The sequence below is a fragment of the Gouania willdenowi genome, chromosome 9 (assembly GCF_900634775.1).
Source record: "Gouania willdenowi chromosome 9, fGouWil2.1, whole genome shotgun sequence".
Taxonomy (NCBI): Eukaryota; Metazoa; Chordata; class Actinopteri; order Blenniiformes; family Gobiesocidae; genus Gouania; species Gouania willdenowi.
This window is the reverse complement of record NC_041052.1, coordinates 4,677,776-4,700,548: the sequence shown is the minus strand read 5'-3', so window position 1 is coordinate 4,700,548 and position 22,773 is coordinate 4,677,776. Positions and strand designations below refer to the sequence as shown.

The following is a 22,773-nucleotide window of genomic DNA, read 5'->3' as shown; positions in this document are numbered from 1 at the left end:
AGAGATCTCAGACTTAAGTCACCATGGAATACTGTCCACACCTGTAGTGATTTGTTTAAACGCTCTGACAGTTTGAGCCTTACCAAGGCCATCTCAAGGATTTTACCCCCAGTCCAGTGGGAGTATGCCACATCGCTAAGTGTGCCGAACAGGCCACCAGAATCTCTAGTTTGGTTCAATTCCCAGAAGCCCTTAAAGCATGAGCTGCCTTGCATAAACAGTGCTTTGGCAGCCATTTGACCAGATGTTGTCATAAATAATAAACAAATTCTTTACATGGACTGAATGTTTTTTGTGTATGTTTCAGACAATTTCACTGATGCAGCAGTGGGCGTCAGGATCAACGGTGAGCACAAAGAGAAGGATCTGGAACCCTGGGACGGAGGAGAAACCCACAACTCTGACAGCCTTGAGTCTCTGGACACAGATGTGGTGAGCAAAACAACAAGTTTATGCAATGCTAAACCGCAATATGCTTTTGAATACAAATTTAATAACTATTTGGACTTCGTTTCTCTTTGCCTTTTCATCAGTCAAATGGGTGGGATCCTAATGACATGTTTAAGTACAACGAAGAGAAGTACGGAGTCTTGTCTACATACGACAGCAGCCTTTCAACTTATACGTACGTTACAGAATTTGGAGATATTCATGTTGTTATACTAATATCTGTCATTATTTTTGTAACTTTAAAATGGAAGGCACAGACATTTTGGTCTGATTAGTATTCTATTAGTGAAATGTAGCCAAATGTTTGGTATCATGGGCTGTGCTCAAGTGTCTCGATTCACTTGCAGGTTGACAATGATTACTATGATGTGCAGAAAGCTGACATACACTTTGCTTTTATAGAAAAAAAAAAGGTACCATAGATTTATTAAATAAATATTAAACATAAATCAACAGCCTAGAGAGTTCCACTGTAAAAAAAAAATCTATAACTTGTTGTTGGTCTTCCTGCCCTGGTAGGCCTGAAGTTTGGTGGATTTAGAGACGTCTCCTTGGGTAGCTCACCATTCTGTGATCCGTAGATTTTAAGCCGTCTTATAAAAACCGGGCTTGTCTAAAACAAGGCAACTTTTAATGAATTTCCCTTATTTTCTGTGCACAGTCAATTCATTCAAAATTATTTTCATAAGCGCATCATCAGGCAAAGTTAATATCTAGTAGCTTAGGAAAACTCCTATCCGGTTGTATACTATGAGCAGTTAATGTAGCGCTTATCTTTAGTCTGCTACTAAATTGACACATCCATACATAAAATCAGAAATACATCCATTTATAATATTCCAGTGTTCCAAAGCTGGAATCAGAAGAAGAGTTATAGTTTAGCAACACTGCCTCGTCTGTTACATCATTAACCAAGCACTTACCAATGAAGCCCAAACTGCTCATATATAGTTGGTAGTAACTTCATGTGTTAGTGACGGTGGTACAAAATAATATTTTATATACTTAATAATAATAGCTTAAGAGAAGATGTTATATTTTCTTTAATTATACTTTGTATTATATTAAAAATTATTGAAAATATATAAATTTATGACCTGGTTACAGAAATCTTACATTACCAAAATGCAAATGTGAAATTCTTAGATGAACCTTTGTCTGAGTAGAAATTTTACTCTTCCAGGGTCCCTTTAGAGCGGGATGACTCAGAAGAGTTCCTGAAGAGAGAAGCACGCGCTGCCCAGCTCGCTGAGGAGATCGAAGCCAGCTCCACATACAAAGCCCGCGTGGCCTTGGAGAACGACGAGCGCACCGAGGAGGAAAAATACACGGCTGTGGTGCGTGGGGAACGAGAGCCTCACACACTCAGCAGGTGAGTCCAACAGCTACAAAAACCAATCATTCCTTATTTGCTTTTCAACTTCTTTTCTTGTGGTAGTGCGCATTTTCATACTATACTAATATAAACGTAGACATTGTTTTCAGCCAACATTTTTAAGAAAATCTTGATTTTCATTATAGGTAAATTGGCTCAGTGCATAAGAGCCAGCTTCTTGAAAACGGAGAAGCCTCACTATTCACCAGTTGCTCTTATGTTGTGGAATTTTGTTCATGCTTGTAAATGTTTTCAATAAACGCTTAATTTTGAATATGCAGCCATGACTAATTGATTCTGCATTGATCAATATGGTAACACTGCCTTTAGATTTGTAAAATGGTAATCATTTAGCATCTTTTAGCACTTATCATTGATTAACCAGCAGAGATGTGTATAAAAAAATCTGTAAAGTCGCTAACATATTTCAAGCAATCTCATTATCCATTTCAAGATGACATTTTAAAACAACTACAAACATATTTAAAGTTTGGAGGCCTTGCTATTATTTAAAACATGGAGCACCAGAACACAACCAAGGAACAAGGGATTTTATTGTCAAATTTCTGTTCTCTGCAGCCTAAAGAGAAACAGCTTAAAGACAAACATGACACTGTGAAAGGCAAATTATCACAATTTCAGAAAGCATTGCTGAAGTGTGCAGTATCTTTATAAGGTATTCTGTGAAGGGAAAACTGTCACATAAAACACAGAATCTCCCAAAAAGAATTGAAATTTTCACTAATTGCTTTGGCTCTTTAAATCATTTTGTACATTGTATCAAAGTTCCTGTGTTGAGATTTGTTTTATTCACACTGAAGAGTGGATCACAGGACGTGACGTACCTGGTCACATGACCACTTCTCTCTGAGCAAACATGGTGCGCTACAGGTGGACAGAAGAGGAGCATAATGCCTGAGAAAAATGTTACTACCACATTAGAGAGCACAAAATTAAAGCAATGCAGAGTGTAATAAGAAGGTTTTGGGGGTCCATCTTCCTGCAGCAAAGTCTCGCGGGATCAGATTTTACAAGAGTTACGAGGCTCCCAAACCACCTTCAATGGAAATGCGTTCAAAGCGCAATTATACTTTTCTCGAAATGTTTGAAAAATTGCTTTTATTTTGTGAGAAACTGTAATGGAAACACAGCTAGTGATACTGATTAAAGGTCATTATTTGAATTTAGTGTTCTGCCTTTTTTTCTTTAATCATATTTTTGGTGTTATAAGAATTTGTGTCCATTTAATGCATATATTCTGCAAATATTAATGCTCAGATTTCATATATCGGCCGATATTTCGGTTCACGGTCAATCAAATATTGCCTTTTTTCTTTTAAGCCCTAAACATCGCTATCAGCCCCAAAAATCAGACAGGCTCTATTTGTAATACAAAAATAACACAATTTTCTATAATTACTTTTTATCCTCCAACTTTGACTTTAGACCATGTTGAACCTTGAGAGTTCAGCAGGAAAATACCAAACCATAGCATTTCTACTCCTAAAAATGGTAAACCTGAGCAATCATACAGGAATATTTGAAAAAGGTTTGGCCTCTTAGTATAAAGGAAGGTTTAAACTCCAGAGCATACCCAGTATTTTTCCCTAGCAAGGATTATCACAGTTATCCCACTTTTGATGATTACCTTTGGCAAGATAAAATGTCACAAACCTCAAATAAACAGATTTCTTGCACATAATAATTTCACTGTACTCCAGTGGCTTCCAAATTAATAAAGCAGGCCTAGATTTGGGTAATGTACATCTGCAATATCTGTCAAATTGTTGTTTATGGACCAAAATGTCAAAATTTCCCAGCACCTTTTAGTATTCATAGTAAACAGGGACAAGGGTTCTCAGAAACGAGAGGATTCAGCATTTTACAGCCAGAAAGTGGAGACCAGGCAGCTGTAGTAAACGCACCAATCATCAGAATTCAAGCAAAGTTGGTAAAAGGAAGACGACTCTGTTTGGCTTATGACATGTTATTGACTGTAGACGAACACTTGGCTGAACTGCTTCTGTCTACAGGGAGAATAAATACATTCCTCCTGGACAGAGGAACAGGGAGGCCATGTCATGGGGCTCAGGAAGACAGAATTCCCCCCGTCTGGGTCAGAGTTCAGCTGGACCTTCAGCTCCTCGACAAGGACCTCACGACTACAGTCCCAGCTCTGGATCGGACCAGCGCGTAGTGAACGGAGGTATGTTTGCGTCTCATCGGTTTTATTAAATTTATTCGTCGAATGGATCGCGTGTGTCCCCACCCCCCCCATTCCATTTATCATGTCAGTTATGTTGTTCCTGTCTCCCATTCTTAATTTAAAATTAATTTCCTCGTTCTTTCTGTGCCAGCTCTACTTTTTCTCCACTTAAAGCGACTGGAGACAATCTTTTTTTTAATCAGATTAAGACCTAATGTAGGCCTCATAGATCAATAAATCCAAGATCATTTTCTTGGGAAAAAGTTGTAGAAGGTTAAAATTGCTGCTTGAATGTTTCTTTTGATTTCTACTGTAAACTCTCTCCTATTAAAATCTTTCAAAAAGTTTCATGCATTGCATTGTGGGATGTGGATTCTCGTAGGCTGATGCATAGAAGTGTTTACTTCATTCTTTCTGTGATTTCTTGTTTGCTCCTGAAAACTCAGCCCAAGTGACTTCCCAACAGGCCTGGGCAGTATGTCAAGATTTAAGTTGTATCAAGATTTCTATTCTGGCGATACAGAATATTACAATATGGCCTATAACAAAATATTAATTTATAGCTTACTTTATATATACTGTAAGGAAACCATACAATTCTGACCCAGATAGCAAAATATTAATTTTCCATCAAAAGCCCGGTCTCAGTGTTGTTCTTGTTTTATTGAAGGAAATGTTCAGACGTTTGGGATGTCACTAAAGCAAAAAATAGTTTTTTCACCAAAAGGCTGTTTTTTCAGCTTTTTGCTCAGAAACTGGCATTTTGTCTGAAACTTACCTATATTCAACTGATTATGGAAGAACAAAACAAGCTAGAAACAAAAAAAAATTCTGATGAAAGTAGTCTATGCTTTCAGAATCTGGTTTCAGATTTTATATAGTCATAGTACAAAATATTCTGTGGCTCTTCAAAGATCAGGCAAAATGCTCTAAAATGGCTGACAGTCAGGGAGGTAGCTGTTCTGAAAATGGCTGGCAGCCAATGTGTTAAAATACTTGTGTAAGGAGTTGCTGTTTTCACTACTTCTCAGAACAGCATGAAAAGCACAGTTGGATGGATCAACCCAGAACTTCCCCTAAACTCACTCACACGTGCTGTTACAGAAGAAAAAGCCAAAAGTGGAACATATTGTGCAGCTGTTTGTTAATTAGCAAATTAAACCAATAATTGTCTTTTTGGTAAGACTTAATTGAGTTAAAGATATAGATTAATATAAAAGAGTTTTGGTTTATATCACCCAACCCTACTTCCGAACGCATTTCTGGTGTTTTCACCGAAAGCTGAGGCAAAACAGTGGCGGATGTTTATTTTGGGGCTTACAAGGAAAGATCCCGATTCGCTGCCCCCCAAAAATGTGGTCATACCAATCATTTTCCTTCTTGTCTGGTGAAGAAACTAAAAAAAAATCCCAGTAAGAATTCTTAAAACACTTCTACAGGACTCGATATCTCACAATGCAATGCATGAGCATTTCAGACAAATTTAATGTGATTCCTGAGTGTTTACAGTGAGAACTTTTGAGTGACAATTTCAACCTTACATTTCCTTTTTTTCTTTGATTTCTTAATCATTGAGGCCTACACTGTATTTATCTGATTATAAACAATCGTCTGCAGCAGCTTTAATCTGTTTTACCTGCAGTTTGTCATCCTTGATCATTTGTCCTTGCCTCTTTTTAGGTTCCTCCCATTGGCCCTCCTCTCCCTGTCCGTCTCCCGCTCCCCGCCCCCCTTCACGTTACCCGTCAGGGCCCTCCTCTCTGCCTCCTCGGGCTACCACGCCCACCAGACCACCCTCCAGACCCCCCTCTCGACCTTCAAGGCCTCCTTCTCATTCATCCCATCCTTCCTATTCTTCCCCTTCATCTTCCTTTTCCCACCATGGTCCCACGTCGCCAGCCTCCACTTTGCCAAAACGCATGTCTTCAGAAGGTACCCACATCACTGTGGAGTAGACCTGGGCAAAGACATAACCATCACGGTCAATCAATCCGTAATTGTTAAGAAAAGTAGTTTTATCAGGAAGCAGCTCCTATAAATGATAATCTTGCCCAGGTCTAGTTTGAAACAAAAAGGTAAAACTACTTGTTCATGCTGATTTTGGGTTAGTTTTGATTTGTTCACAAAAGTAACTTAATGTGAACGATCAAATCTGATACCCTGTCAATGCATCAGGTATTTTTACCTTAGCATGTGGGTGTGCCACGGTGTGTGTGTGTGCTGTGCTTTTTGCTTTTAACGCTACAAAACACATGACACAACTTTCCAGCATTGAATAAACAGCTGGCCCATGTTTGCACTACAGTGGATAACTTTTGAAATGAACCAAAATAGTTTTATTTTGGATTACTTTTCAAAGTGTCATTCTGTAGTGACTGTGTTGAAAATCCAATGAATTGAATCTCTACCAGCTTAACCAATGTCCTTTATAGGCCACATATGCTGTATATATGTTTGTTTGAAAAGCTCCCCTGACCTGTTCTGTGTCTTTAGCAGTAAGCAACTTGACTATTTAAATAATACATGGGCCGGGGGCCACAGGTTGCCTTCCGCATAATTTCGCGCAGCATCCAAAAGTAAACTTTAAAAACGATGGGAAAAATACACAGGATGACTACAACAATACACAAAAATAAAAGTAAAATAAACCAAATGATGACAAAAACTAATGAGAGAAAACATATGACGCAAAATGACAACAAATCACACAAAATGGGCAGAACACAAAAGCAACAACAAAAATACATAAAATGAGAGAAAAAACGCACAAATGACACTAAAACACACAAAACAACAAAAAATGACAATGTTCAGACAGGTTATATTGTAAATGCTGACGTGAATTCTCAACATGTGGCCCTCGGATCACACAATCCCATTGCTCTTTAAAAGATACAATATTAGTGCAGAACACACAAGTCCTTAAGTTGTCTTTGTTACTGCAATAGAAAAGTTCTTTTGCACATGGCCCCTTAATTGTCATTAAAAAAGATAGTTTCACATTTTATGTCCTCCATCCTGAAGTTTAGCTAAAGAAGACGTGATTCATTACTGTCAGGCTGTTCTGTTCTTGATTTATGCACGGTAATATTTTTGACTTTGATAAATTCTTTAGCTGCCTCTGATTGAGGTTGAAACAAATCATCATGTAATTTGAGTAAATGGAATAATGAAAATCCTCTGAGCAAATTACCTCCCCCCAGGGCTTCATTTTCTAGCAACTTATTCAAGCTGTCTCTATTTAATGGCTCTAAGTTTTACTATATGCAGCGTTCTGCCTGGATGTTTATAGACCTTTAGTCTTTGCGCCATGTTTGGAAGTGATGGGAAAACGCAGACTTGCACTGACATAATTCTGTCTGAAATTGTGAAAAAGTTGGATAACGGCACAAAAACGGATACATAGGTCTCTTTTTTTTTTTTTTTTTTTACAGAAGCCAAAATTCACAATTAATCAACTTTTTTAATGACCATATCTCCATCACAGTACACAAAATTATCCTTGAAATTGTATCAAAGTTTGGATAGCTACAAAAAAAACTTGATGGCGTACTGCTTTCTCTGACAGAAATTCTCATTTTTAACTCCGAAACAAAGAGGATTTAGCTATATAAGCTAACTTAAGCTAAAGCCACAAAAATAACTTGATATTTATGAATTCATATTATATCTATACTCCTTACATGTTTGTTTAATCAATAATGTGATTAGTTATTACTTCCTACTACTCTACAGTGCTCCCCCATTGCCCCCCTGTACACGGTAGAAACTCATTTTATGAAATTCACTTCTTTTAGAAATATAAGACTATTAAGCTCAGATTTCAGCATCTCTCACGGTATTGGATCACATGATCTGATGACACCACAGCAAGTGTAATTTGATGCACAACAATACTATATTTGGTTACATTTTAGTGTAAGATGAGGTAGTACAAGAAGATTGATTAAATACTTGTTATAGTTTACACAATACTCTACATTTTAATTATTAAAGTTTTTCTCGAAGCTGTTTGTGTTTTTCCAAGTGGACAGCAAATTCTTTACTAAACACCTTTTTGCACTTGTCTTTACCACATTTCCCTTTTCTGGTTTTTGACATCACATGGTTCCTGTTAAAAATGTGTGGTGTCTTTGATTCACTTTAACACGCATGCCACCAAGTAGCCATGTTGTTTGAAGTGACTGAACAACTTATTTTGGGATACGGGTGTTAAAATCATAAGAAAATCTCACTGCTGAAGGTCAAAAGAAACCACACGTTGCTTTCTTTTCACGCTCATGTTGTGTCTCTTGTTTTTGGAGTCCTGTACACCTATCTGTTCGTCTTCATCCACAGGTCCACCTCGGATGTCTCCGAAATCTCAGCGGACCCCTCGTTCTCACAGAGTGCCGCCCGGCCGGGGGAGTGGGGTTCCACCAGGAGTTGAGTTGATTTCTCACAACGCTGCTGGAGATGTCCCTGCAGCTCTTCCGACTAGGAGTAGCTCCTCTGGAGGAACGTGGTCCTCAGTTGTTATAGGAGGAGGTAACACCACTTTTACAATGCTGTTACAAGAGGTGTAACGATTCTTTTTAGCAATGATTTGTTGTTGCCAATTCGATTCAAGGCCAAAATTGGTTTATTTAGAACAATTCAATTCAAAACTAATTCAGTGACTTGAAATAGATTGAGTAAAATTTTAGCCAAAATAATAATTAACCAGTGTGATTAAAATGAATGTCTGTATACTATACAGAGCAGGTGAGCTTTCATGGATTCCTGTCATTTCTTGTAAGTGAATCATCTATGAATTGATTATAGATATAAACAAACAAGTAAACAACATCTAATGGCAAATGTTTTCACATTTTATTTGAATAAAGTCCGACCAACACTTACGTTAAAATTAACAGGATGTTAACTTTTCTGCTTTTATTTTCAATACTCAATACATTTTCAATAAAAATACATATTAGGTTTTTTAAATAGAAATAATACAATAATAATATAAAAAGATGAAGTGCAACCAAGCTCTGCTCAGGAGCAATGGTTGAACCTGATCTTTTTCATTTTAACTTGATTGTGAAGCCTGATGCGACAGTCGGCCGGGTGTGTTTTAGCTCTTTTAATATTAAAGTCTGTCGTGCTTAAATCCAATGCATTATTTCATTTTATTGATACAATTGATTGATTGCCTTTTCTAAATTTTTTTAGATCGATTAATGTCATGGGGAAGGACAACTTACTATATATAAATCGATTCATTGATCTAATGGATGAATCGTTACACCCTTACAATGTTACCTTTTTTAAGTGAGACTTGGTGCTCACTAAGGTCTTATGGTCCTCTGCCACCAGCACACAGACCTCGCTCCCCTCGTCAGAACAGCGTGAGTGGAACGTCCCCCACCTCTTCATCACTTCCTTCCCTTCAGACGGGAACAACTACAGAAACTGTTACACCCACATCAGCTGCTTCTCCTACTGCTGCTAGCCCCGCCCCCAACCTGGTCGGTTCTTCATCAGCGGATGGTAAGTATAGTCGGTAATCTGTAAGAGATCAAGGGAAACGGAAGCTGATTTTGAATATCATCTTTCAATCATGACAGGCTGTTTTTTTTATTTGTTTTGTTTTTTAGCAAAAGACTGTCGTGTCCAGGAGACGAGACAAACATCCCCCACTGCAAACAAGGAGAATATCAAGCCTGTGGATAGCTCAGCCAGTATCATTAGACCAGTGTGTAAAGGTATTTAACCAAGCTTTCATCTCCTAAAATGTCATCTTTATCCATTATGTCAAGATACTGTTAAACAAAATAAAAACTAGAATAAGTGATACATTTTTTTTTTAAATTTTCTTCTCTCTGTCTGCAGGACCTTCTTCTATGGCACCAGACCACAGGAAACAAATAGATAATTTGAAAAAATTTAGTGTTGATTTTAGAGTAAGTTTTTCTTTCACTTAATGCGGAATTCTGGGGCCTCATTTATAAAACTGTGCTTTGGTAAGATCGCTTCAGCTGGCGTACACTAAAACACAGGAATGCATACACAAAAAAACTTTTGGACGTTCTACACCTGTGTCAATCTAAGTCACAATCAACTCTAGAGTTGTTGTACGTGAGAAAACACCTTGCTCCACCTATATGGTGCCTATAAAAGGTCAGGTGAATGCCCTTGATGAATATTCAATTTAACGATGGACCAAGAGGGAAAACAAGTGAAGAAAACACATTTCACTCAATGCGAAGTGGAGGTATTAATTGTTGAGGAGAGAGTAATTGCGTGTGCCTTTTTATAACAGCTACATACGTAACAGGCAATTGATCAGCAGTTTGCGCAATAATCCTTTCATATTAATTTCAGTAATTTTTAATGTCAAACTATAAATGTAGTGCACTTCACTTACTCCCTGGCGCATCAGTATAAATTTTTTTCCTTTTCATTTTTGCAAATATATCCATCATAAATGATGTTGTGAAATGTGCAATATTCAATTATTTCACAACAATGTATTGATTTCACATAGTTGTCTTTCATTTTATCCCTCTCCTGTTGGGGTTTCTGGTTTCTCCTGATTTTGTGCGTACGGCAACATCAGATCTGTTATGGAGGTGGAAACATTATCACACCAAGTTTGTTTTTTTTGAAGTCCCAAACGTTGCTCACGAGTGACGTACACTCTCTTGTACGTAGGCTGCGTTTATAAATGAGGCCCCTTGAACACATTTTTTACTTAATGGGATTGTTGTAATTTATGATCTACTGACTTCCAGTTGCAGTCTAGTTCAAACTCAGACCCAGCCTTTGATCCGATGATGACCAAGCCTCCCAGAGATTCTGCTGACAAGCAGAAGGACCTCCCCCAGGACAAGCTGTCCACGGAGGACGGCGGTGCTGGCAACATAGCTACGGCTCCGTCTGCTACCAATACAAATGCTAGCAAGCCTGCTAGCCCCGCTGCATTGTCCCCATCGCCTTCAGCTTCTGACCAGAAGAGAACGGGGCTAGACGTGACGTCACAGGCGGTTCAGACGACGGCCACGGCCACGTTTGGTGGACCTAAGCATGAAGATAAGGAGGAGAAAAAGGAAGCAGTGCAAGAGTGAGTGAAAGGATCTTAAAGAGGATTAAAGTAACAATTTTATTGATAAAAACAAAGAAACCAATAATCCTTAATTTGTTTTCCTGCAGCCAAGTAAAAAAATCAACGCTGAATCCAAATGCCAACGAGTTCAAACCAAGGTTTAATGCACAGGTCAGTTTGCCCTGCTGTCGCAAACTTAACATTGCACACTTGGTTTGTTTCTTTACTGATTATTGCACTCTGTTCTTCTTCAGCCTAAACCAGCTAATACGCCAACGCCCCCTCGGCCTCAAGGCCAGCCCAGCCCCTCCATCGTGGTGCAACAGCCACAGACAGTCTACGGTCAGACGGTCTGTTTCCCCCAAATGTATCCTGGAGTGCAGGTGAGATGTGCATTTTTAACAACAATAGAACTAAAAATATCACTAATGAGACATGCAGAACACTCACTCAGATTAGCCATGTCCTCACATCTTTTAGAGTTTCAGTTCAACTTTCACGCAAGTCATTACTAAGTATTTTGCTCTCACATGCATCTCATAAACATCCACAAATAAATAAGATGTGCACGACCTCTGACTTTTCCGATTCACATTTTTCAAGTATTCGTGACAGGCTACAGCCATTTACTGTATGTTTTATTGGCTATCCCTACTTTGATGCAAATGCTAACAAAAATGCGTAAATGGTATTAATTTAAATCTTGCAAATAATTTATTTTCCTATTCTTCAAAAATAAACGGTATGCTTAAAGCTGTTAGAGATAATTATTTTATCAGATTAAGACATTGTTGTGAAAGTTTCCTGCATTTCATTGTGGGATGTGGAGTCCTATAAACGAATCCATAGAAGTGTTTTTACTTCATTCTTACCGTGATTTCATTGAGTGTTTACAGTGGAGAAAAAAAAGAAACATTTGAAACATAAATTCCATGTCGGAACGATTTCCGTTTCAAGAAATACATTCCGTAATTGCTTTAATTTTCCACGGAAAATCGGAGGCCCTGCACACATTCACTTTTTTATTTTATTTCCTTTGCCACATCAGAAACTGTTACTGTTTGTAATGAACACATGGTTACTGTTTTAAATAATTATTTTAAAAAAGGTGCATTATTTTTATTTAATTTTTTACAAATGGGTTGTAGAATATTCTTTGTTTATTAAATCCTTTAGGTTGTGTCAAAGAGTTCTGGTATAATATGAAGTCTTGTTTTTCATTGTGTTGCTTTAAGAAAAACTTGGTGCTCCAACATCAGACTCGTGCAAACGATAACAACTAAAGCGGTTCTTTTTCCCCTTTTCCCTCCTACTCTCTCTGTCTCTCGCTCCATTAGAAAAGCATAATATGGAAGGTTTGTGGATTTTTTTTCTAAGATTTCTATTTTTGAAACATTTTTGTTTTTGTCCTACTGAGATGTTTTGCTTGCTTGTTGACTTAATGCCATCAGATGTTGGTTTGCCAACTTCTTATTGCAATTCATTTTGAACTTTCCTCACAGATGGACTCTTATCTTGTTTCTATTGGCTTCATCTGTTTTACTTAACAAATGGCTGGAAGCTAATAGGACTTTCTCTTTAGCTTTTGTTTATTTTCGCTGCAGTTCTGTTTGCAATATTAGAAATGCATGGTTGAACACATTGAATATTTAAGAAAAAAAAAAGAGAGGTTTATTATTTTGCCCCATCATTATCAGGGACAGACATTGCATGTGGTCCGAGGTAAGATGTGATAGAAAGCGACTATTTGAAGCTCCATAGATGCTCAAAGGAGTCGCTCACAGTTGATCCAAGAAATGACTTTCTTCTTTAAGGTACTTAGCTTTCCAGAATAAAATAAATGTTTTACTCTCTCTTGTTTCAGTCTCCGGCTATGTACCAGGTTCAGATGCCTCACATGACTGTTGGCCCGTCCAAACAATACAGACAGGGTAAAGGTAAGCCCTTTTTAATCTTTTGCCACACTGTTGATATAATGCGTGTAGTAGGAATGCGCGATATTTTATCGTCAAAAAACATTCTCACCGGTAAGAATATATCATCCCACGATATAAATGATGAATTCCCATGTCGGAAATTAGCGAGGGCCACGGGCCATTTGTCCCTCAATTTAGCCAAGAATGCCCAAAAAATGTGTGACCAAAAACTACCCCTGTTTGTTGTCAACTTATTATTCTCTGGAGCGGAACTCTGTTACGGAAGCTCCACAGTGTGCACCACCACCATCCTCCTCACACACCGCCGTTTTTCTGAGGTGATAGTCACGGCTGCCGTGCTGCGGTACAACACGGACCGCTACTTGGTTAAGAACAGATAACCATTCAACAAAGTGAACCAATTCAAGTTCCTCCGTCAGATCCACCCGAAGTTCCACAAACACGGGTACAGAGATGAACCCACAGCAAAGATTATGAACTGGAAACTCAACTAAAGCTAACTATGCTAAGCTAACACACAACACAGACTGGGCTAAGAGCTAACGCTAACCACGCCATATAAGGAATAGACCAAGTAAAAAGAACACGTCTTACTGTCATAAAACCACAGAGAGCCACAGATTTGTTTATGGTCAGATTTAACACTTTATAAAAAGATAAAAGCTAAACATGTCACACATTGTGTGAAATAAATGTTAGCATAAATATTAATGTCACTATTCATTCGTCCCAACTTGTGAAGTGCAATATTTTTCAATTATATTTCACGTGTTCACAGACAAAGCTGGTCCCATTAAACTAATAAAACTTATTGAGATTATTACACCTAAATATACTGAATGATTAAATCATCAGCTTGATCTGGTTTCATTATAGAAAATCATAGTTATTTATCAATCATAACTTAATGTAACTCATTATCAAATATGAAATAAAATACATATATATATTTTTTGAATAATTGTTTTTCTCGGTTATGTTATTTTTGTAATCATTGGGTGTAATAATCAAAATCATAGTCAAATTTTTTTTATCGGAGAGCTTATATTGGTGATTTTAGATGCAGTCCAATAAAATCTGTTATTCTTTTTCTGGCTGATATCGGACCGATATCCGACATCAATATCGGATCAGGACACCTCTAGCGTGTAGTATTGATTATCAGATGCAAAGAGCGATTCTGTCTGGAGTCGTGTTGATGTATAATTGCAGAAGAGACACTTCTGGTCACTAGTCACCATTTAAAGCAGGGGTGTCAAACTCCTTTTAGTTCAGAGGCCAAATACGAACCAGTTTGATCTCAAGTGTTCCGCAGAATATAAGCGGGAACATGTGGCCTAGTTTGTGCATACAGTATGTTAAGGCCGGGACAACGCATCGACGTAATCGATGACGTCGACGCAGAAAATACGTCAAGGCAAAATGTGCGCGTTGATGCGTCGTCCGACCAAAACAAAGATGGCGGCGCCGGAGAATAACTGACGTTCAAAAGTGCAAGGCAGTGAAGGCACGCAATCATTTGTCATTTTTATGGATTTTTATGGATTGAATTCTATGAAGTGCCTGATTTGGAACACGAGCCTCGAGTTTGACGCATGTGGGCCAGAGTGCTTTAAGATCTTTATTTATTTATTAGAAATATGAATAATTAAAAATATTTCTCCATTGAAGAAGATTCGCCTAAAATGTCAAATTGTAAAATTACGATTGTTCAACATGTGCAGTTGTTTTTTGTGTCAACATGGTTTGATATGAAAACAGTTTTTGCAGCTAATGGTGAGGCTTCTTTAATAAATATAAAATGTGATTTATCTACAGTGATCTGGATGAAGGTATCTGCATCCTTCCAAAACCATCTTTTCTGTCTCCACTGTCTCAGTTCCCAACATGCCCCAGCAGAGGTCAGACCCACACCATCCCCAGGGCACCCCCACCATGATGCATCCAGCTACAGCTGCAGGACCCCCCATCGTAGCCCAGAGCCCCGCCTACTCTGCTCAGTACTTCACATGCAGCCCTCAGCAGTTCGCTAGTCAGCCTCTGGTCCAGCAGATGGCTCATTACCAGTCACAGGTCACATTTCTACAACTGAGTTTATTGTATTTGAAAAGGTTTACTTGGATTATGATGTTATATTGTCATAACATAATTTGGTCTGTTTTATTTTTTTTACAATATTTGCAATAATTCGTGGTACAATTTGTCATCTAACAGAATTTGTCATCACAGGCCTACTCTCTGATGTAGTTTGATTAAAGACTGATAGATTTCTCTGCTGTTTTTTTATTTTGTTTTTTTCAAATAACACATAGTTTACTGTGAAAACTAACACATAGTTTACTGTGAAAACTAACACATAGTTAACTGCTTTTACAAACTAACACAATGACCAGATTAGAAAGCAGCTTTGTTGTCTTATGCTGCTTTTATTTATTTTTTACTGTTTTGTGTACCGGTAATAATAAATGTTTTTTTGATAAATGTTTAAAAGTTCCTGAAAGAACCTCCCAGAAGATTAATATAAAGTTACACATTTCCATGAAGAAATTATTTAGCAAATATTGTACAAGCAAGTTTATTCCTCTTTTTTTTTTTTTTTTTTTTTTTCAATATTTTTTTTTTTTTAATATTCAGTGATACTAATAACCTTTTTCTGCCCCGTGAGACGTGTTTTTGGTTCTTCGCTCACACTGATTCTAATGATTGTTCAGGCTCAACACGTGTTCAGCCCAGTGATGCAGGGCGGGGCCAGGATGATGGCGCCTCCAACACACGGCCAGGCCAGCCTCGTCTCCTCCTCCACCTCTCAGTACCCGGAGCAAACGCACACTATGTACGGTACGTTGATGTTTCACTCTGTCAGTATCTGAATCCTGGACTACACGTTACCTCGATGGTAACTGATAAAAGATATTTTGAACACCGAAGTAGTTGCACAGTGCATTACAATATCGGCACATTCACACAGGTATAGGGTTTGAACCCCCAACCTCTCAATCACAAGACGTGATCGCAGGAAACATGGAGTTCACGTTCTGAAATGGAAAAGGCAATCCAACGCTTTTTTTCTTCTCTTTTTTCATTTCAGAGCTGCCAGCCCCATATTGCCAGGCGTTTTAGCTGATTTTCACTGATTTTTTTTTTTTAAGAATATTTTGTACTATGACGATCTGAAATCAAACTCTAGTTTCATCAGAAAAAATAATTTTGTATGTAGCTTGTTTCGTTCTTCCGTAATCAGCAGTTGAATAGAGGCACGTTTCTCACAAATCGCCAGTTTGTGACAAATAGCTGAAAAAAGATTTATTTTTCTGAAAAATTTTATTAGTGACTTTGGGTTCCTTCTATAAAACTACAAAAACAACATAGACTGGGCTTTTGATGGCAACATTATTATTATTTTGCTATCTGGGTCAGAATTGAATGGTTTTCTTTCTGTATTTTGGCATTCCTCCAAGTCTCTCCCCCCGTCAGTCTCCCCACACGCAACTTCCTCCTCATCCCGGACATGCCGAGTCTCACCACTTGCCCTGTTTTTTGATCGTTTTCTCTCACCACCATGACACTCAATAATCCACTTAGTTCCACATGTGCTCTGTTCGCGTGTGAGCTGCTGGGAGATTCAGCATCAACTCTCGTTGTGCCATTTTTTTGTCCTGTGAACTCTTTTCCTCTCCATCGGAGCTCTGCCCATCACGGGTGATATCTCATACATGTCACCAGTTGGTCATTACATCATTGTACAAGTTAGATATTCACAGGAGAGCTTCGTCACACTGTCTCCTAGCAACCCCAGCTAAAAAACACAATTAACGTTTATAGACGTCTTTGGCAGTCAACGAGTTAAAAGTCAGGTCCTAATATGACACGGATATACCTCAGCTGCATCTTTAAGTTCATATCCCACATCCCGGCGGGGCGGTCTGGCTTGGCCTCTGGAGGGGGCCCTGGCTTTAAAGAACTGAAGCTCGTGGCGCGGGCGGCATCGGCATCTGGGGCGCCCGGGGGGGCTAGGTTGGGGTGCCTCGGGACCGGCGGGGGGACTCCCAGCGGCCCCCTGGTGCCTTATGCGGCTTGGGGTGTGGTCGTTCGCCCTGGGCGGGCTGCTCCTGGTGCTGCATCCATTCCGGGTCCTCCTGGCCTGGGGTCGGGTCCTTGCTGGCTCTGGGCTCACCGGCGGGGGCCCGCCGGCTGCCCGTTCGGCGTGGCTCTGGTCGTCTGCTGGGCGTGGGCTTTGGCTCCTCCGCTGGGGTCTCGGGCGGGGGGCTCTCTGGGCCCTCCCCTCGGGGGGCTGGGCGCGGGGGTGTGGGTGGTGGTGGGGGGGTGGGGGGCTGGGGGGCCTGGGGGTTGGGGGTTGGAGTCGGTGGCGTGGTGCGCTGGGTCCTTGGCTCCTTGGGGGCTTTTCGGGTGTGTATGGGGGGGGCAATGGCAGCCTCTCGGCTTGGGACCTTGGGGGCGTTCGGGGGGCTGCTTGGCCGTGGGGTGGTCGCCGGGGGCCCCTAGATCTCTCGCTCTTTCTGCTGGCCCGACTGCTTCTTCGGGCCCGGGGGCGGCTTATGGGTTTTGCAGTAGCGGCTCTTGGAATCACATTTGTCATGGACGCACTGGCCTCGGGCTGTGGGATAACACTCATACTGGGCTCAACCATAGACACGTTGTTCCCAAATACCTGTTTTATGTAACTTCCACTCACTTCCTCCTCTGCTCACAGCCACCATCATTATTCCTAAGCCGCACACTGGTCACCAGACTGGCTTGATAACACAACAATAAGCACAATATACACAACCACAATTTCACATCACATCACTTGAAACTTATTGATTATTCCCCACCCATTCGTTTTCCTATCTTGTATCCCTCCTCCCTGTTAACTCCCCCCCCCCACCCCCCTCACCCTGGTGTAACACTGCCCTCTCTCTTTTACATCCTCCCTTTAATAAAGTATTTACCCTTCCCTAGGGAGGGCTGGTGATGGTCACAATTATGCAATGAAATAAATTCATTTATTTAATTGCAATAATAAAATATGCATTGCTGTTAAAAGATTGCACTTCTTGTAGTGTTAACCTTCAACAGCATGTGCAAACAAGGTGAAAAAAAAAAAAAAAAAAAAGTTCATATCCCACATTTACTCACTATTTATCCAATGAAAATTAGTAACTGAATGTCTGTATACTTTACCAAATGTCAAATTTTATAATCTGGTTTAAAATCTCTACGACTGCACAAGATTTCATCTAAAATTAAATGGAAATAACTTTGAAATCAAAAATTAGTTCCAACAAAAAACCCCAAAAAACATGCAGGTAAGTTTAGTTTGTGTCAAAGTAGACAATTGGTACATTTTTAAACACAATTTTCTAACTTATTCCGTTTTCTAAAATTGTTAAGCTGTATCCGTATTGTGTTGTGATTGACAGATAGTAACAATCAGATTTGAACAATAGCAGATCTGAGCAAATTTCAGCCACAAATGTATTACTTTAACAAAGCAATGAAAGAAAAACAAGGACCAGATATGTGGGATTATCTGCATATTTTGAGACAATATCACACATTTCCACGGTATTTTGTTTTTCCCTTAAACTGAACAACTGGATGTCCAAGAAGTGAAAACGAATGAACATGTCAAATTTCTGACAATGTAATCTAGTGTGATTTTACTGTAACTCTCCAGCTTCTGTGAGTCATCTGAAGCATATAAATATAAAATGAATCAGTAGTAGTTGACTGTTAATGCTGTTCAGCATGTTTTATATGATTTCAGGAAGTTTAATAGACTGTAAAGTCATCCACACAGGGAAAGATGATGAAACTACAACAGGAATGGCTGAACTGATACAGAGATGATAAGCTCTGAAATAAATTCCTGGAAACTTTTAAATGGAAAATTGAATTTTCTTCTAAAAAGAGTGTTTTTTAAAACAGTATTTTTATGTTACCTTTATTGAACCGCGTAAATCGATCCATAAAGTGATAGAATACGTTAACAAAGTGCAAATAAATAAAAGTACAAAGAGAAATATTGTTATAAAATATAATACATTACACGTGGGTTAAAGCAGAAATATTTCCTAGTTTTCTTCCAAATATTTCAACAAGTCTGACATGTTCTGGTGTGTTCCAGTGTCTCCAGGGCCGATGCCTCAGCAGTACCCCCACCCCAGCGCCACCTTACACCCGCACCCTCAGCACCCTCAGCCTTCTGCCACGCCCACAGGTCAAGGCCAGCAGGGGGCCCCGCCCCAGCACGGAGGTCCCCCCAACCACCCTGCAGCCAGTCCAGTCCAGCACCAGCAGGCAGCGGCAGGTGTGTAACTGTGTGCGCACGTGTGTGTGTGTGTGTGTGCACTCACTGTGTGTGTGTGTGTGTGTTGTAGCTGCAGCTCAGGCGGCGGCCCAGGCGCTCCACATGGCTAACCAGGCCCCCCAGCAGATGTACGCAGCTCTGGCCCACACCCCCCCCTCCATGACTCCAGGTCCCAACCCTCAGTCTCCACAGGCGTCGTTTCCCACCGCCCAGCAAACCGTTTACATCCACCCTCAGCAAGTTCAGCACGGCTACAACCACAACCACATGGCCCACGTGCAGCAGGTATCCATAGCAACAAACAGGAAGTAGTCAGTGTGACAAACATTACATCATTTTATTAACAATAGAAATATTAATTAACAATAAAAACATTAAATCAACAATAAAAACATTAAATCAACAATAAAAACATTAATTAATTAAATAAAGGGGAAAAAAGAACTTTAACTGAAAGTTAAACATTTGCTTCTATTTTTGTGTCTCATTGTTGGTTCCTTTCTGTTTCAGGCTCACATGCAGTCTGGCCTGGTGCAGACCCATCACCCTGGCAACGCCCACCCCCCCATGATGCTGATGGCGGCCCAGGGGCCACCAGGTGGTCCTCAGCCCCAGATGGGTCAGACGGCCCTAAACCCCATCCCTGTTTCTTCAGCCACACATTTCTCCTACCTGGCACATCCACAAGGTGATAATAAGCAGCGAAGATTCAATCTGTCAGCGTTAAACAATCCAGTTTTACTTTTAGCCACAAACCTGCTGTTGAAGATCATGAAACCTTCACTTCTCACTTTAAAACATTCAACTCATTTGACTTTCCACTAAAATATTGCACTACATATTGTGTTAACCTTTGATAGCATATGTAGCTAAAAAAAAAACAAGTTTTTCCCTCATTTTAAACGTTCCAGAACAAAGATTTTTATTCCATTAATTTAAGATTTAGTCTCATTCACAGTCTGACTTTTAGTAACGACAGCCTGCATTCTAATAAAAGGGTCAGTTTTTCTCATCCCTACTTATATATATATATATATATATATATATATATATACACATATATATTTTTTTAACACATTTCATGTGACGCCAAGGTTGAAAAACACTGCTTTAAAGTGTGGATGATCAATGATGCCATAACCAGGATCATTTATTCAGATAACTGTTTTTCTCTTTTTCATTTTTGTTTGCTTTATTTTCTACTGTGCAGTGCAAGCTCATCACCAGCAGCAGCTGTAGGTAGGGGGCGCTAACGAGCCCAGGGCCCCCCCGCCGTCCTGCTGTGCTCCTCCATTAGCAGGCGATGAAGAAGAGAATCCTCATCCTCACCAGAACATTCTTCACATCAGCTTCTCCCCCTCCACAACTAGAGATACCAGTAACACACACACACACACACACACACACGTCCCTAATCAGCGTACCAGGTGAGATGTGAGCAATGACCAGAGGAATCCGAGTGAAGAGGAAAGACAAACTAAACTGGAACTCGTATTTTATCTGCACCTTGTGATGATGATGATGATGATGAGGAAGAAAAAAAGCAACTCTTTCTGACAGTATTAATGTTACTGTTCATCGCTGCTGCTTTGGGCTGCGTCGTTTCCGGACTCCACGACACGTTTCTAACCAAACTAAAACCAAACGTGACCAGAAACTTCCTGTGAAACGAAGTCGCCACGGCAACAAAGAGGAGACGCTAGGAAATCTGATCCCACGTCTCTCCTGACCCTTATGTAACTTTTAAGTTAAAAACTTTTACTTTGTAGATAATATAAATAATTTAAAAAAGAGGAAAAAAAAAACAAAAAACAATAAAAAAAAGTTTTAAAAACTGAACTTTGGAGTCGAACTGTTTCTTTATGGGAGTCGCTGATTTTATACAGACCATAATTATAGATTCATCACTGTCGTAATGGGCTTTTATTAGTAACTCATCATAACAGGGATGAATGACAGTTTAGACCCTCACTGCACTGGTCACAATTAAACGTGGTTCTTTTCAAAGTAAGAGTCCTCTTGGAAAAAACTCCTTGGTGGTTCAATACTAGGGAATGAAACCAGGAATTATGAACGAGTACATTTTCAATCGGAGGTCAGAATCTGCATAATGTGGACAGTGAAGAAAAAAAAACCTGCACTGTAGAGCAGACATGGGCAACTGTCAGCTCAGATATTATCACATCTTTGAGTCTCTTTTATTGAATAAACCAAACAAACCATGTCGGAGCGTTTCTGTTTGTGACCAGTGGGAAATGGTAATGAAAAATATCTTCCCACGTTTGTGAAAAGGTCAGAAATGAACAAACACAAAAAGGTTGGAGGTTTTTCAGGTTAAGTTTATTGTAAAAAGGCACATGTACAGTTGTTATATACCCAATATAATTTAAATGAGTGTAACTGGGAACGCAGACAATGTCCAGTTAACAAAGCAGTTTTTAGTTGGTGTGGGTTTTTTCATTGGCTGTGGATGAACTGGAATGTTTACAGTGCTAAGGTAACAAACGGGATTAACAGTATCGAGAACACGTCATCAACTCAACTTTCTCTGAAAAAAAGAACTCTCACACATTCTCTCACAAACACACACAGGAAAATAAAGTGGTTTAACGAGTGGACGTCGCCATGACGTGAGGAGAAAGTTTAGTTTGTAGCAGGTGCAAAACTAGCCTCTGAAGAAGAAGAAGCAAAGAGTTGAAGGAATTGCACTACACGGTTGTACCTGGAGCTTTGGTTAATGGAGGAAAATAAGAACAGCAGCAGCTTTAGGGCAAAGGCACAATTATTCTGTGAAAACATCAAAGCTGTTTTGGTTTGTTCAGAAAAGGATATATATATAAAAATAAAAGACTGGCTATTTGATTTTCAGCTTATAATTCAAAAATTAAGATTGAAATTCAAGGTATATTTATTCATCAGGGTCAAAGAACTGTTTCTTAAAACAAAAAATAAAATGTTACACAGAAACAAACAAAAACAGTTTTTTCATATGATGGTGTGGCAGGAAGTGACACTTTTCAAAGTAAAAACTCATTTGAGGACCATGCTGTGCAGGAGAGATAATGTTGGTGCTGCTGTGTAACAAGTTGATGGACTTGGATCAGTTTGTTGTTTTTTTAAACAAGAGAAGACACTGGCCCTCTTACTTTGAAAACGGCAACTTCCTGTCGCACAAGTTTCTGTCGTATGACTTTGTTTTCAGAAATAGAAAATTAAAATCAATATCAATTAAAGTTCTGTGTATCCCTTCACGACCCTGATAAAAAAGTTTGTTCAGAAAATGATATTTTTAAAAAACTAATAAATACTGGTTATTTGATTTTCATCTTAAAATTCAAAAATTAAGATTGAAATTCCAGGCGTTTTTTCTTTATCCTGGTCAAAGAAGGGATAAACAAAACTTTAAAAACAGGTTGATTTTCT

The 22,773-nt window shown here is 39.3% G+C and overlaps 1 protein-coding gene across 7 annotated transcripts in view; it reads left to right on the top strand.

Annotated features, from left to right (window-relative positions):
* atxn2 (ataxin 2) overlaps positions 1 to 21,141 on the top strand; it is a 28,950-nt gene extending 7,809 nt beyond the window's left edge. For 2 of the 7 annotated variants that reach the window (XM_028457237.1, XM_028457235.1), the window contains 20 exons: positions 308 to 432; positions 534 to 625; positions 1,634 to 1,822; positions 3,859 to 4,031; positions 5,712 to 5,963; positions 8,370 to 8,558; positions 9,372 to 9,545; positions 9,653 to 9,760; positions 9,888 to 9,958; positions 10,790 to 11,118; positions 11,208 to 11,271; positions 11,355 to 11,483; positions 12,438 to 12,455; positions 12,965 to 13,037; positions 14,917 to 15,110; positions 15,749 to 15,875; positions 19,168 to 19,350; positions 19,421 to 19,635; positions 19,861 to 20,038; positions 20,561 to 21,141. In XM_028457237.1, coding sequence (XP_028313038.1) covers positions 308 to 432; positions 534 to 625; positions 1,634 to 1,822; positions 3,859 to 4,031; positions 5,712 to 5,963; positions 8,370 to 8,558; positions 9,372 to 9,545; positions 9,653 to 9,760; positions 9,888 to 9,958; positions 10,790 to 11,118; positions 11,208 to 11,271; positions 11,355 to 11,483; positions 12,438 to 12,455; positions 12,965 to 13,037; positions 14,917 to 15,110; positions 15,749 to 15,875; positions 19,168 to 19,350; positions 19,421 to 19,635; positions 19,861 to 20,038; positions 20,561 to 20,589 — 2,912 coding nt within the window. In that variant the 3' untranslated portion in view covers positions 20,590 to 21,141. The remainder of the gene's footprint in view (positions 1 to 307; positions 433 to 533; positions 626 to 1,633; positions 1,823 to 3,858; positions 4,032 to 5,711; positions 5,964 to 8,369; positions 8,559 to 9,371; positions 9,546 to 9,652; positions 9,761 to 9,887; positions 9,959 to 10,789; positions 11,119 to 11,207; positions 11,272 to 11,354; positions 11,484 to 12,437; positions 12,456 to 12,964; positions 13,038 to 14,916; positions 15,111 to 15,748; positions 15,876 to 19,167; positions 19,351 to 19,420; positions 19,636 to 19,860; positions 20,039 to 20,560) is intronic. The other 5 variants (XM_028457240.1, XM_028457238.1, XM_028457236.1 and 2 more) reach the window with 4 other exon arrangements.
* Positions 21,142 to 22,773: the final 1,632 nt, after the last annotated feature.